Raw genomic sequence first — 17,378 nt, 5'->3', positions numbered from 1 at the left:
TGTTACTAAGGCAGCTGCTAGACCTTAAACTTATGTGTCAGTGATGGAATGCCCAATTTATCAATACAAATTTTAGCACGAAAATATATATATATAGATAGATAGATAGATAGATAAGTGACTGTCATTTGAAATGAATCAGGCTAAAAATTTTAGTCATGGAAAAAAAGAGTTTCTATTTTTATTTTTTGCTTATGGTTTTGTTCAGCCAACAACATGGTTTGGTTGTCCCATCCGATCAACAAAGTACAACAATAGTTCCTCTTGACATCTAACTTCAAACTAGTATTATAATTAAATTGTATTATTGAAGACATGACATGAATTGAACCCAAACTAACTTTTACACTCTTGAGAGGGAGTTTAAGCTTATATGACTTGGGGTTCATCATTAGAAAGTCCCTTGAGGTTACCAAATGAAATAACATACCTATACAAGAAGTATAATTAACTAACTCAATATACAAACTTCGTCTTAATCATTATGTAACGTTCATACTTAAGCACCTACTAATAAACAAAGATCCATAAAAATGATCATGTTACTATAATAATGCAATGATAATGGGGAGGAAAATACTTCAGGAAACATCAAAAAATTTGTATTGATGCTGGGATTAAGAGGGAGTTCACATTTCCTTAACCCTCAACAAGATGGGGTTACAAAAAGGAAGAATAGAACTATCGTTGAGGCTACTAGAGTTTATGATTTATGATCAAAACCTAGAAACATTTTTTTGGGGTTGAAGTCTCTAGTGTTGTTATATACATCTAGAATAGAATGTCCTCACCCCCTCCTAGATAACAAAATCCTTGAAGAAGTATTCACGGGAGTTAATCCTGACGTAAGTTACTTAAGAATTTTTGGTTGTCCACAATATATTCATGTATCCAAAGAGAAAAGATCCAAATTAGAACCCTCAGGCAGAAAGGGAATATTTTTAGGTTATAATGAAACATCTAAAGCTTATAAGATCTTACTTGGTCAGAAATTAATTGAACTAAGTAGGGATATCACCTTTGAGGAAGATGTTGCTTTCAGAAAATCCAAAAGCACTCATGAGTCAGAAAATCCAAAACCACCTCAAAACATGGAAGAGGATCACACTCTTGAGATTCAGAGGGAGACTCTTGAAGAAATGGAAAATGAAGGTCAAATTGAATCCATGGACCTTGCTAATGAACCTAGATACACTAATGAAAATCGGATGAGGCCATTTGGGCACGGAAGATGATTCAAGAACCGGAAAAATATGTTGCACCAAACGGAACCTTCAGAGAAAGAAAAAGACCTCACAAGTAGTCCAGTTATGTTGCCTTAATGTATGAGATCATAGAAACTGAACCTTCCTGCGTGGAGAAAGCTACCAAACTTCAAGTTTGGAAAGATGCTATGACAAGAGAGTACTAGTCCATTGTTAAAAATAATGTTTGGGACATTGTACCCAGACCAAAAGGTAAGTCAATAGTTTCTTCAAAATCAAGCATGCTACAGAAGGCAGTATTGAGAATGGTTTATGGTCAGAGGTTCCTCTCAAAAGGAAGGGATTGACTATGAAGAAACATTTACCCCAGTTGCCAAATATACTTTTGCCCAAGCTATCATTGCCATTGTTGCAACTAAAGGATGAAAGATTCACCAGATGGATGTGAAGATTGCCTTCCTAAATGGAATAATAGAAGAGGATGTATACTGGAGCAGCCTGAAGGATCTGTTATACCTACTAATGATTCTCATGTGTGCAAATTGAAGAAGGCATCATTCAGGCTTAAGCAGGTTCCTCGAATTTGGTATGGAAGGATGGACAAATATCTTTTTGGCTTAAAATTATCCAAGAATGATGCAGATCCGAATTTGTACTTCAAGGTAATTAAAGGTGAGATATTGATTATGATCCTATACATTGATGATTTATTGATTACAGGAGAAGATCACCTCATTATCAAATGTAAGCAAGATCTAGTATTAGAGTTTGACGTGAAGGATTTGGGTCCTTTACATTACTTCCTCAGTTTAGAAGTGTGGCAGCAAGATGATGGTATTATTCTAAATCACAGAAAGTACATTGTTGACATTCTGAAAGGGTTTGGGATGATGCAGTGTAAACCCACAACTAGACCCATGGAAACAAATTTTCACAAGTTAAAGGAAGCAACAGCAGACTCAGAAAGTGTAGATCCCACGTTATACAGGTAGATTATTGGGTCCTTAATATATTTGGTCAACACGAGACCAAACATTGTTATTCAGTGAATGCACTTAGTTAATTCAAGTGTAAACCAAAGAAGACATCTAGTTGCAGCAAAGCATATTCTGAGATACCTACGTGGCACAATTAGACAGAAAAAGCACATCAAGGTGTTTCTTCAGTTTAGGATCAGTTATGATCTCCTGGTTTAGTAGGAAACAATCCTAAGTTGCACAAAGTTCTACTGAAGCCAATCACATTGCAGCCTCCACAGGAGCAACGAAAGCAGTATGGTTAAGAAAACTCATTGTGGGATTGTTTGGTCAATCTTTGGATCCTACTATCATACATTGTGACAACCAGAGTTGTATAAAACTTTTAGTGAATCAAGTATTCCATGACAAATCAAAGCACATTGAGATGCATTATCACTATGATTAGAGACATGGTAGAAAGGAATGTGATCCTGTTGAAATACGTTAATACCAATGAACAAACTGCGGACATTGTCATCAAGCCTCTATCTAAGACAAAGGTTAAATTCATTTGTACTTATATTACTAAAGATGTTTAATGTATAAACTTTTTTATTTGTCATGTGTGTAACTTCATGACTTTATGGTCCCTGTGAACATCCTTGAAAGGTGACAACTTTTCAATGACGAACACTTGTATTTGGTTAATATTGTAAAGTGACGACTTTGCAATAATTAGCTCTTCCATCTTGATGGATATCATGAGATCTAATATCAGTGTCCAATGTTCCTGTCAAAAAATAAATATTTAATCAGACCTTTGTTAATGGGTTGATTGATTTGGTATATCTCAGACCCATTTTATTTAATTCTTTCCTTAGGTATGGCCGTCGGCTATCTTTGTAAACTGTCAGGAAGTTTCTCCGAAGGGTATTTAAGCACGGCATTAGATAGTAGTAGGTATGCGATTTGGATTATTCTCTTTGTATTGCAAATTCCTGTTGGAATTCTCTTTGTTCACCATTTCAAAAGTGAAAGATCTTCCCTATTTGGCTCTCTTCAATTTCAGTGGGATTCAACCTCACCCTATTCTGTTAGTGTATTACTTCGCTTCGGATCTGGCAAATCTGGAATACCATTTTAGTATGGAATATATCTATATCTATCTGTGTTTGTTATACTCTGGCCCCTCTTGCACAATTTCTTGAGTTGTCCATTCATCCGGAGGGCACGGCATTACTACATTTGAAGATCAACTCTGTGCTACATTTCACCCTTGTTGAACGCTTCAACCCATTTCTGTACGGTAGTTTCACACTCATCGTACGGCCTCCTAAGAGCAACCATACGACCTTCAATTCCCCTCGTACGGTCTTCTATCTCCACTATACGGTCCCATATCTCAACTGTATGGTTCCCCCTACCTTAGTCGTACGACCCATTCGACTTCGTCGTACGGCCCACCAACTACCCAGACACTCCTCCCTCCAAGTTGTACATCGCCTCTAGTTCGCTTTGAGACGAAATTGGGTATATAGTGGTATCTCGTCTTCAACTGTAGGGATCGGAGCATTACACCATGGGCATATCATGATGAACTATATCTCATTAAGCATTATGGTGGATATCATGAGACTTGATATCACTGGATAAACCATTATTTTTTTAGATAATCATAGTGGATATTATGTGACTTAATATCCATGGATATGCCATGAATTGATATCTCTATGATAGGCATCATGTGACACGATGCCAATGCACATATCATTGAGAGTAATGGTGAATAGCAAGTGACTTTATATTCATGGATATGCCATCTCTCTTCGATGAGGTGATATCTACATTTGATGGATCTGTTGTGGGATAAGATTAATCCTACCTAGCTAAGAGGGAGCGTCAATGTTTTGTAGCTTCAATCATATTATTCTAACCGGTGAAACCAAATGCTCAATTGATCTATTGACCTTAAGCATTTGATACCTATCATCCACTAGATAAAATCTGACTATACATACAATATTATATTATGATTAAATGTAAACATCATATTATAATAGTATATGTTGTTATTATTATATATGTTATTGCTGTTTTTGGAATTCACTGAGAATTATTATCAAACTTATAATTGTTTATGACTAATATGATAGTAGTTATTATTACCAATAGCTATGGTAGTAGTTATTATTACCAATAACTATGATAGTTATCAAGTGATAACTATCATAGTTATGATTAATAATAACGTCTATCATACATAACAATAACAATTATCACATTTTACAAAGTTGATAATGATAACAGTACAATCACAAAGTTGATAAGGATATCAACTATCACATATTGCAAGACGATGTTAATATTATCTCAAGTTGATATCGATATCATCCACCTCATAAGGCAGATCAATATTTATACAAAATCAAAGTCATTTATTTTGCATTACATGATATTAAGATTAGTCTCACAAAGAGACATCTCTTCATACAACATATGATCTCACAAGGAGATGTGTCTCCTCATGAGACCTTCAATGGTATTTATATGACATCAAAATCATTTTTCGATAGATAGTGATCAACATACATTCAGTCTTCTATACAGATCAAGCTTGAGTTTATCGACAGCAGCAAGTCATATTGATATTGATATAGAGAGATTCAATATTGAATATCAATTTTGTAGATCAATATTGACTTAACTATTTCGTTGGCATTCTTGTGACATATTACAGAAATAATTCATATTATTGAATTGTGTAGAGCTCAATTATATCTACATTGATTATATATACACCTACACAATTTGAATTTAAGATTAAAACACTACACACAAATCTGATCAAAACTTTAACAGCATATTTGCAGATTTCCTTATAAAATTTCCCTAGACAACATATAATCATCCCATTTGTCGTCCCCACCCCCCACCCTGTTCCTCGATCCCCAATTTTGGCAAAAAAATTGACGCCCTGGAAACTAGAGGTAACACTGTTTATTTGTAATTATAATAAAATATAAATAAATAAAATTATACCAAAAATATGAATTTAAATTATATATACACCTAGATAAATAAGATAACATATTATTAATACTAAGTTACCAGATTCTCTCTTGGACCTAGGAATTCCTGGTTCAATTCTCTCAAAAGTCTGGTCCTTGTAAGATTCTGTCAAAAGTCTGCTACAGAGAGCGAAATTCTGTCACAGGAGCCCTGGCAGAATTCAGACGAGTTTTGGGTGACTTTGGTTTCCAGCATAGGTACCCAGACTGAATTTCGGAGAATTTGGTCAAAAACACCCTTTTGCTTACTTTTCCAAAAAGTTTTTAATGCCAAAATAGAGTCAGAACTAGACTCAAGCACATGATTAGACTCAAATTACTAATCATATTTAATTCGAATTAAATGCTACTTGAGAAGAATTAAGATGTATAAAAGTGCCACACATCTATAATGGAATGTGTGTAATACACCATTCATCATGCATATAGGATTGATATACGGCCTTTATTCATGTACTAGACTGCATTATAGTGGTTTAAAAATGTCGGCCTGTGATCTGATCTTTGGTGTCAGAAGTCCCAATTCAATAAGAATATTTGCTGCTATAATGTACCGTTTTACTTTTTTATTGTCTCGGGATAGGTCATACAGTACAACAAACCAGGGCACCCAGAGGTGTGGGGAAGTTGGACAAAGGCATCTGGTCTAGGTCTGTGGTCTCCCAGTTTATACTTGCCGCATCAGTTTATCTGGTTACGGGCACTTACAGGCTGTGACTGCCGCCCCAGGATTAGTCTCACCCCAACTCCCTCCTCTGAATACATGCTGGGTAGGGCCAAGGGGACGCCCAAGGAAAACCAAAAAGGGAAATAATACATCAACCAGAGAGCAGTGGCTCTGAGATTTCCGAAGATAACAGTTTGCAATTATTTTTCTATTTTTGTAAATTGAGATTGAGAGTTTACCAAAACGCATATATGCGAAGGTCCAACCTAATTGTCAAATCAATTCAGAATTTATTTTTCCTGCGAAGTTTTTGACTGCGCATCAAGTTGTCCCTTTGTTTTACTTTTATTTTGGGGAGATTTTTCAGATATATCTCACGCAGTCCTTTAGATGGCCAATTTCCTTGAGTAGTCATTTCTTCTGTAGCAATTATAGCGTGTGCATTAACTAAAATAAAATGACAAAAAGCAATTGAATCGTCTCTTCAGCCACAGGTTTACGTGCGCATTTATGGAGAAGAGGCTGCTAACTATGTTAATTAAGTCGACTCTTTGACGAACAATTTCCATAATCATTGTAGTACATAGATTACAATAATCTCCGAAGCAAACCACGCATCTAATTGAAAGCAAATTAATATAAGTAGACATATCTTGTATAACCTTTTTTCTCATATACTTGAAATTTATCACAATGACAATTCCTACTTTCCCAAACGGTCTGTTGTTTCTATTTCTAAATATGAATGGAAATGAAATGCGTAATGCCCAAAACACTTACAGATGCGAGCCACGTTGGGATCCTCATCCTGAATTTCATCTGCGGCCTTCAAAATGGCATCTATGTTAGCTGTGTTTTGTAGAGAGGCGGGCACGGGTCCTGCAAGCCCACTGGAAGCTATTTTGGGCAAATGGCTTCTAAGCTGCCCTCTCTGCAAGGTCGCACGTACGAGCCTCTCCCAGTTCTTCTCTGCCCTCTCCATAGCTGATCGACTATCACAACATAAGATCCTCAAATCTTATAGCTGCTGCAACAGAGTTAAATTAGGAATAAGAGAAAAGATCCTTCGCATAACCAAATACAATGAATTTGATCAAAGAGGTTCTACGGTTCTACATAAAGTGATATTAGGGGAAGGAAAAACCAAAGCAAAATGCTGCCAGAGCTATTAAGTCGGTTTTTTACCAGAACATGGCGTTAAAGTTTGGTGACGCGAAAGAGCGATAGGATGTCATATGAAAGGAAAGTATTGGATATGAAGTTCTGTAAAGATCAATCATTTACCTTTTTATTAGGCAAACTGTCAGGAATCGCAAACATCCAAGTTCAACGACCAAACCCTCCGACTTGTCAAGCGCAATCCATTCGCAATGGAATTAATCAAAAATCCTCCTCAACGAACAACCAAAGTCAAAATATTACTACGGATCTTCAAGTTTCAAATTGCCCAGGCACAAATCCTGAAAAGCTTAGCTGCCTGTTTAATAACATAACAAAACGTCTGAATAACTGTCGGGGTGAAGACAATTAAAATTTCCCAAAAGTTAACCGCGAGAGGTTAAAAGTTAAAGAAACACAAAGTTTAGCCATGGAATATGATATCGCCAAAAAGAAAATTCCAGTTTTGGCTGCTACACCTACTGAATGTATGTAAAATGCTCTACAGATTTAGCAACCTTAGATAAATTCTACTCCCCAAATTAGCCTTCAAAATTGAAGTAAAACCAGAGCATTCAAAATTAGTCTTTAAAAAAATTAATATAGAAGGGAGTATTGATTAAAAAAATAATAGCAGTAAGCCGTTAACTCTCCTTCGATAAAGCAGGAGACTGAGTAGGAACGTGGTTTCAAAGAAATTGTAGGGAATTTTTAGAGATTTTTAAAGATTATATAAAAAGTGGGAGACTCTATTAATTTGATAGATTTGGTAGTAAAGTTTATGTATATAACTTTATGAAGGTAGCAGTTTCTTTAATTTTTAGTTTCAATAAAGTAAATAAAAATTGAAAAATTAATGGGACAATTTCTAATTTTAAAAAGTATAGGTAATTAATTTTAGATAAATATTCTATTAAATCTTATAATAATTTATGGAAATTGAATTCATTTAAGTTGAAAGTCATAGTACTAAGTAAACCAATATCTACTATTTCATTATTTGTGCTTCATAAAATTAAGTCTTAACTCTCTTTTATTATACTATAAGATGTTGTTCTCATTTTTATATAATGTATTTAACTATCTCTAACTGCAACATCCACAAAGATCATAGATCATAATTAGTTACATAGTCTTAATTTATTTGTCATATTAATAAACAATTCAAAATCTTTTTAAAAATGAAGACTAATTTTTTAATTTTTTTTAAATGCACACATGTGACCGTCCCTTTTTCACTATCCAAAATAATTTTATTTTATTATTAGCTATTATACATGACCGTCATACTTTTTGTAAAAGCGCACAATATTAACCGCTGGCGATCAATTTTCAGTCAACTAATTTACCTGTCCCTAACTTGGTAGTGAAGCAAAAGTAGAGAGTTTTACGTTTTTATATTAAAATTTTAGAAAATGGAGAGTTATACGTGTTTTTTTCGCGTATAATGCGATGAGCCCTACTGAGGCGCGTGCACGTCAGCGGTGGATCTAATTTTTCCTAATAATTTGAAATGCTTATGTATTTAAAATAGGCACCGGAGGGAAACACATTCAACTCCGCACGTGTACAGCACTGGTAAAGCGGTCAGGCAGGGATGGCCCAATTGAAAATTTCAATTCACTTGTTATAAATACTTGTATATATATATATCGAAAGTCATCTTTTTCGAGCTATTTATTATATTTAAATTTTAACCCACACAAAAAACCATATCTTCGGATGACTCTTGGTATTTTATATAATAAGCTAGTAGAGTGAGAGCGCACCATGAAAGAAATTTTTTGAATAATTTTGATGATACTATTTTTTTTAGCTTTTTTTTTTTTTTTTTTTTAGGGTTTAATTAAATTTTATAATTTTGTTTAATTGTGTTATGAATAATCTTCCAATTAGCCTTAGACTTGAGATTGCAATTTTGATAAACAATTATTGTTTTACTTGTTTCTTAAATAGTAAAAGATATGTAGTGTTTTACTTGGATAATTTGAATATATGATTGGTTTTCTTCAAATTAGTATAATGTTGGTAATTTATTTATTAGGGTTAGAGTTAGACTTAGTATTAGGGTTAAGGTGAGATTTTCACTTAGACTTAGGATTAGAGTTACACTTATCATTACGGATATGGTTAAGGGTATAATTAAACTTAAGTTAATGAAAGGATTGTATGGTTACAAAAAAATTACTGTTTGACTTAGGGTTAGGGTTAGACTTGTTGGTTAGGTTTTCACTTAAAAGTTATCCTAAAATGCCTCTCTAAGTGAATTTTCCAATGACCTTTGTAAAAATTAGGATTTTGTGTTTTAAATTTGGCTAACCCTAGAATAACCATAATTTTGTTTCCCTAAGTGTTGCCCTAGAAAACCTTTGGATTATGTTTTCGTAGCGTGCGCTTTCAAAATAAAAGCATGTGGAAAAAAGCTTTTTATATTCCCTTTTTATTTAGGCTCGGGTACCTTTTTAAAAAATTGTTGCATTATCTAATATTTCCTAAGTCCCCGAAACATTTTTAACCCAAGCTTTTATCTTAAATATATCGTGGGTTTATGTTTTTATATGAAAAAATCAATTGAATAATAATGACCCTTGATCTTCCTTGAGATCAAGGGTTGTCACTTTGTCGCCATAAGAAATCACACACTATTTATTCCTAGCGACATAGCAACCAAGCAATACTTGCCCACAGGACCCAGTAAACAAAAAGGAACGAGGTTATAAGACAAAAGGCTCGCACCGTCAAATCTTCTTAAGATCGACAGTGGTCGCTTTGTCGCTAAGGGAAGCCGCAAGGTTTTTACCCTTTGTGACATAGCGACAACCCACCATGTGCATATGTGGTGAGACCAACCCTTAAAGCAAGCGTCACAAGTTCCCATGTCATTAACAACTTGTCAACTTGTCAAGATGTCAAGATGTCAAATGCCACGAGGGATTCACATTGAAGGAAAAGAAATGTTGGTCTGCACCGTCAGATCTTCTCAAGATCGACTATGGTAGCTTTATCAATAATGAAAGTTGAAAGAATGTTATCCTTGGCGACATAGCAACCTAGAGGAAATGTCGTGAGCCCACATCATGTATAATGAAATAATCATAAAGTTGTACAGTTTGATGCAAGGTTGATCGACGATGGTCACTTTGTCACCAAAGGGAGTTGCTCGATTTTTACCCTTAGCAACATAGTGAGAGCATGACATGTGTCTGGAGGCGTAAGTGGGTCCAATGTAGGTCGCCAGAAATGAAAGAAAAGGCTTGTGTGGAAAGATTTGATTGGATTGATTGCCAACTAGGAAGGTTGAAGATGAGTCATAGAATGTTTTATTCCTAAATTGTCAGATTTTTCAAAAAATCGACGACCTGTTTTCAAATTTGAAAGGTGATGCCACTTTGTTTCTCTGTGATCCATTTATGAGAGTTAAAGATCCTCATGCGAAAAAAAACTAGGACTATAGTGCAGATAGTCGAGAATTTTTTCATGCAAATGTATTTCCGATTTTCGAAGAGCTAGAACCTGTTGAAGAGTTATTTTCCCACCTGGTTAAATTGTGAAAAACTTTCTATATCAGTGATTCATTACAGAATTTAGAGAAAGAAACTAGAAAGCCAAGTAAGTACCTCAGTCTGAAATATAATTCAAAGAATTTTGGTTTTTCTGCACTATTATCCAATATGCCTCCGAAGAAGGGTTTCTTGGGGAAAATAGAAAATGCCAATAGAAACATCCATGATGATTTCTTGGAACAATTAAGTGAATCCACAAATGAATCAACCCCGAGTTAAAAATATAGTTCCTGTAAGCCCTAGGCTCCGAATTGCAGATGGTTTGTTTATTAAGGGGAATTGGACCAAGGATGCCATAACTTCCAAAACAAGTCTCCAATTGTTTAAGAAATGGTTCTCAAAGAGGAAATTGTTTGCCCCCCACGGGAATGTTTGGAATTCTGATTTTAGGTAAGTTAGTAATCCATGGAGTTTTCGTGGATTCGAATCTTCTCATAGTTGTAGGCCTAAATTATGACCTCGTAACTAGGATGGTGAGAAGAATAGATGGGGACTGTCTGATGAAAATCACTGCAAAAGAAATACAAGAGGTTTTTGGATTGGAGCCAACCAAAGACTATCATGAGGTCATTGATTTTCAGGGATTGGAAAAGGAATATTTGTCTCAAAAAGATCAAATCAGATAGGGTGCATTGAGAGGACACCTGGCCACAATTGGTAATTTGACCTTTGTTACAGCATCAATTAAAGAGCCTTTCAAGAAGTAGTTTTTCAATACTAGGGCCATAGACATTTACATGACTTTGTGTAGGGTTTTTGGTGAAGATGAATAAGAGTTTATGCCAATAAAGTTCATGTACATGATGACACAAATCTCTTCTTTTGGTGTGGATATTATTTTTTATTTTGCATCTTATTTAGAAGAGGAAATTCATGTGGGTTTAATTGGAATTGCAAAGGGCAAAATTGAAAAAACATCTAGCCTCTATTCCTTATTGATGCATATGTTCTTGTATAGAGGTGTTACTTTCTTTGAAAAATAAATGGTAAATAGAGAGTATGAAGGAGAAGCTCTGCCAGTCCAATTATGGAATGCAGATATGACTCGAGATGCAAAAGAGGCTAGCTTTGTGAGATTTGATAGATACTTCGCATCTAGGTTAAGGAGCCTTCTATTAAGGGACAATCCCAGAATACCTAAGGCACTAATGGATTTCATCAAGCCTATGGATAGCCTTACTGGTTTGAAGGTGTCCCATAATTGGGTAGCAATTATACCATACCATGTGTCAACAGTGTTTAGAGTATATGGATTTCAAGGAACCCCACATGTGCTTCTCTACCAAGCACCTTTGAAGGTGGGAATAATGTAACGCCCCGCCAAGGGATCCAAAAGAATTAACCTAAAGTTTCACTAAGTTTGCTAAACATTTTTTTTATTTTTTTTTAAAGGTAAGAAAGTATAACATACACATCAAACACATAGTAGCGGAAGCAACAACATATAATCATCGACAACCATACATCGCAAGTTACATTTCTTAAGGATCCCAAGACGTTGAGTCACGTTTAAATTTAATTAAATTCTAAGTCTAACAACTACCACATACATATGAAAGAATAATCAGAAAGTCCAATGTCCATAATACACATTTGTTCCGAATGCCTCTTGGCAAATTAATTCGGAATGCTCAGTCATCCACTGTACAAGTCACAGGGTATGAAAGGCTTAAAAGAATATACATATGTAAAAATAGAAATGCATCAACATCCACGAATCCATGATACAAAGTACAATAAAGATATATACAATACTATTCACCATACTTGATACATCCATACATCCATAATGATAAAACATCTATCATAAAATCTAACCATCCATCATAATAATCCAAGAACATAGTGAAGGTAAATGTCAATCACGAACACTCCAGCCACGGTGACCATGGAACGGATCTCAATGGTAAGAGTAAAAGCACTACCACCCGACCGCGTGGAACCTAAATGGTCCACTCCCACCGCGCTGAGGAGATAGTCTCAAGTCCCAAACAAGGTATCAAAACACAAAATACAAGTACTCTCTAAGTCTGGGAAATCCTAAAAGTATACTAACTCAAGGGTTCCAACATAGATAGACATCTAGACCCAGAGGCACCACAAAGACACGTAGGAATCTACTATGCAAGCTGGAAAGTGTCATCGCAAAAGTCACGTAGAAGTTACCCGAGCAATCCCTTAGGAATCTCGGGTCCCTACTGATCCTGCGGCCACTAGTATCCTCTCGTACTGACGAGGCATACTATGGAGTGCAAGGTCGTAACCAAGCGTTCTCTCTACCTCATCCTAGTCTGTACTAGCACTCAAGGCATGGGAGAGAACATACAATTATCTTATTAGGTTCATTTTAATCCCCATTTAGTGTAGATATTTTCACTTATTAAAACAACTTACAATGGGTTACTCCAGGCAGCCTCTTAGGGCCCCGATCCCCATTGCAAGCCACTTCCCGACACTACACATAGATAACCTACCCTAGGCCCATGAAATCACAAATCAAAGAATCAAAATAAAATCGCCTCAGTCTTATACAAGCGACTGAAAACTTCATAAAAGATAAGCCACAATAATCACATCAGTTCTCATGAGCAACTGACAAGCATCAAATAATAATCATATGATCACAACAGTTCTCTATCAGCAACTGAAGGCATCAATGATAAATCACAATATCCAATGGTCCTCTAATGAGCAACCAGAAAGTATCCCAAAATAAATCACAATACTGATCGAAGACTCCGAAATGGTCAAGTCAAAACATGTCACACAAAGACATCATCAAGAACAAATCATACACTTCAGTCCTCTCAAAGCGACTGGAAGTAACCTAAGTATAACTGATCGAGACTCAAAAATGGTTAAGTTAGGTATCTTATATACATACACTTCAGCTTCACATCAGGAAATTGGAAAGCAATAACAAACAGTAATCACAGACATGTCATAGAGCATATCAACACATCACCAGGGTTGGGTTTAAAAGATCGAGATCAAAACAACATAACATCACATTCACATAATCCCTGAGCCTCTGGTAACAACCTAAACTGGTCAATACTAGAACAACCCCAAAAAAAAACATAGATAGTATAACAAAACAATATAGTTCATATTCTCACTGCTAGATTGATTTGAACATATGTAATCAGGTTAAGTGTAATATTTTTGTTTCTAGTTTAATGTATGTTTTCACGAAAATAAGTTCACAGTTTAACCTATACGTTAACCCATTCGTCTCATAATTATCATATAAATATAATCCATATAGATATTCGAACAAAATTGTACAATTACTTTACTTTTGATTCTAAGTCAATTAATCAATATGATTAGAAGGTATTATTTATTTAATTATTGAAATAATGACCTATTATTTTAAATAAGAAATTTCAATTTAACTAAAAATCAATCCTATATAAATCTACAGTTCTATTACAATTTTCATTATTAATTAAATTTAATTAAACTAATTTTAATTAAATTAATCAATAATTACTGTTCTAATTACTTATTTTAATATCTTCATTAATTACTAATTTATTAATATTTACCCAAAAATTATTAATAAATTAATACTTACAAAAAAAAACTATATTAAATGCATTAATATTTAATTATTAAATATTAATAAAGATTATTATTAAAACATTATTAAATAAAAACATATTAAAATTTATTAATAAAAATTTTAAATATTCATAAAACCTTTTTATGAATAACCTTAAAAAAAAATTTGAATTATAAAAAAAAATGCGTATTTTTTTATAAGCCCGCCGGCTTAATCCAAAAGGCCGCCTGCAGCCTGCCACAGAGGACTGCGGCCGCCGGCAGTACTCTGTACTGCCGCTGCTGCAGTACTCTGCGGCAGGGACAGCAGAGCTGCCGGAACGGTACGGGGGGGGTGTGGGTATTCCCCCCCCCCCCTTCCCATAAATTTATTTATTATTATTTTTTTAAGCTTATTTATTTATGTAATTAATAAGAATTTATAATTTATTAAACTATATATATATATATATATATTTATTTATTTTATTTTATTTTATTTTATTTTAATTTTTTTTTTTAAAATTTGATGTCCACATTACTCTGATAGAGAAACTATTGCCAACTATCCAAATTTTCAATTTAAATTTTTTTTTTTTTTGTATAAATTTGAACCCTTCCCAATCCAATCGTGTCTTCTTTAAGCTAGAAGATGAGGGTTCCTAATTAAATTTATTTTTCTTCTAAGCATAATTTAACAATACCCTATCGTAGATACAGAACCAAAGAACAAGAGATTCATGCAATGGAACCCAGAGACTTGATTTTTTTAAAACACTCACGAAGAAAACAGGAATCTCAAATTGCATAATTTAACCAGTGATCAAAGCACAAGACCCTACCTGATTCTGATGCTAATATGAAATCCCCGAGAATTCGCTCCTCTAAAATTCGCTTCTAAAAGTTGTCTCTCCAAAATTCTCTGTCTCCCCAAAATTCCCAGTCTAAATTCCTGTCCAAATTTTCTATCCCCTAAAAAAATGAACCCCCAAGTTGTGATAAAGAGTTTTCTCCTCAAATCGGGGCACTTAATTGTGCGTTTACCCGAGAAGACTCTTTGCACAACTCAGTTAACTCCAAATTAACCTTTATTATCTTTTCTTTTATTTTGCATTCATCTTTCATGCACATTAAGTTGATTTATTAAATAACTTTATTTAATATTCCACTTGACTTCAATTTTTAAATTAATTTATTACTTTAATCTTATGTGCACTTTATGAAATTAAAATAACGTTATTAATTTATATTATTTAATCTTTTAATTTAATTCTCATTTTTAAACTCATGCTTAGATCATGCGATCTAGAATTCTTAATAATTTAATATATTTCAACTTTTAATTTATTTTAGAACTTAATTGATAACATATTTAATTAATTTAATTAACAATAATATTTAGCATTTATTTAAAAATGAACTCCAATATATTATTATTAAATTAAATTAATATTATCCTGTTCTAAATTTATCTTTGAACTTTAATTTCCAAATTTAATTCTTTTTATTTAATTAATTTCTCAATTAATTAAATATAATCAAATATTAAAATATCATAATAATCTTCTATTAAATTAAATCATTAATTAATCTTTTTAATTAGACTTAATTAAATAGAAAAATACATCAAGGACTCATAAAGCAACATACGAAAACCCAACATAGAGAAACACATACCAAATCAAACAAAAGGGTTATAATCACGAAATTACATCATTTGATGCATTCAGAGGTTACTTAACTCAGATACTTGTCCTAATTATTCAATTAGGACAATTGGCTAAAGGATTTAGGATTTGGACTTAAGAGTTTATCTCCCCTCTCTTACCATTGAGACAATGCGATAGGGTACGCTCATCTTGGCAATTCAAGGAGGTCGATACCCGGTACCTGCAACCTGCATAAAATTCACGCATGTACAAACACAATATTCTAAGCTAAACAGACAATGGCAGGAAGTGGTGCATCGTGTAGATCCCGACTAGCAGGTGACTACGACTCCCTTCCTTAACCACATCAGAAACACCATACATAAATAAAACAAACACGCACACCATACACATGCAGTATGGGGTAAGTATCCATAAGAAAGCACATGTGATAATAAACCATCTAACTAATCATCATCGATAACTGAAAGCATTGAATAATCATCATACATGCATGAAATATAGAGTACCAAGTAATCTCATCATATAATAAACTGAGTGTAAAACAACATCTGATAATCTCTAAAATAATAATACTAATCATCAAACATAAGTTGGCCTAAAAGAGTTTGGCAATGAAGACTGAAATGCGACTTAGGGGCAGGCACTACAAATAACTGAAATGTTATGGTAGATAGGTGGACTAGAGGAAGCACAACTAACTAGTTGGTCTAGAGGTTCAATTTTCCCATCTTTTATGGTGGCTCATCAATTCATAATCACCAAGGGTGGTTGGTTATTTCTATATAAATTTTTAGACCAATATAAAATGGTTGTTTCTCATGTCACTCGATGCTAGTGAAGGATTCTTTGATATTTATAGATAGAGGGCTAAGATTGGTGCCAAGAAACATCAACCCTACTTCCTTGAAGATATAATAAGAAATGAATTCTCTCTCCAGAAGCAAGAGATCAAGATGAAGAAATGGATAGTTTATTCTAGGGTTCTAGAATTCATTAATTGCTCTAAAAGATGCCAAGACAGAGGTAGATAAAATAAATAAATTGATGATCACTTTTCTAGATATCATGGAGACCATGAATGAAAATAAAACATTCTTTATTAATTCTTATCCTGACAAGGCCAAAGAGGTCATGAAAAAAAATCTTTTACCCCTGTAGTAGGGTCAAGGCAACTAGTTACTCAAAGGAGGTCTAGTTATAATGTCAATAAGAATAAGGAGCATGTAGTTGACAAAGGTAAACAGATAGTTGGATCAACCAGTGCAGTTTTGGAGGAGAGGCATGATGAGCCAAAGCCCAAGAGGAAAAGATAGAAGAGAAATAGGTGCCCCAAATAGAGGAGTACTTACCCACTCAATCCCCATTGCATATAGGAGATGAACAACTCACTAAGGAGCAGATGGAGCAATTAGGATCCCGAGGGGGAGTTATTATTACTGTCACAGAGTTGGAAGAAGGAAATCCTCAAGAGCCTCCCCTGCCTAGCTTGGAATTAACTATTGCTAATTACAGAGGAAGGGAATTGGACCCTATTGTAGA

General features: G+C 34.2%; 1 protein-coding gene across 4 annotated transcripts in view; it reads right to left on the bottom strand.

Moving 5' to 3' along the window:
• The window catches only part of LOC149541921 (callose synthase 9-like), a 185,758-nt gene extending 178,357 nt beyond the window's left edge, over positions 1–7,401 (bottom strand). The window contains exons 1-2 of one of the 4 annotated variants that reach the window (XM_089796976.1): positions 7,184–7,401; positions 6,680–6,923 (exon numbers count right to left, since the gene is read on the bottom strand). In XM_089796976.1, the coding sequence (XP_089653102.1) occupies positions 6,680–6,881 (202 nt within the window). In that variant the 5' untranslated portion in view covers positions 6,882–6,923; positions 7,184–7,401. Of the gene's footprint in view, positions 1–6,679; positions 6,927–7,084 lie in introns of all 4 variants that reach the window. The other 3 variants (XM_089796977.1, XM_089796978.1, XM_089796979.1) reach the window with 3 other exon arrangements.
• Between the last annotated feature and the right edge of the window lie 9,977 nt (positions 7,402–17,378).

Source organism: Cupressus sempervirens, chromosome 8 (genome assembly GCF_028749045.1).
Source record: "Cupressus sempervirens isolate cs-2001-9-10 chromosome 8, ASM2874904v1, whole genome shotgun sequence".
NCBI lineage: Eukaryota > Viridiplantae > Streptophyta > Pinopsida > Cupressales > Cupressaceae > Cupressus > Cupressus sempervirens.
Note: the sequence above shows the minus strand (reverse complement) of the source record. Positions and strands in the feature narration are given on the sequence as shown.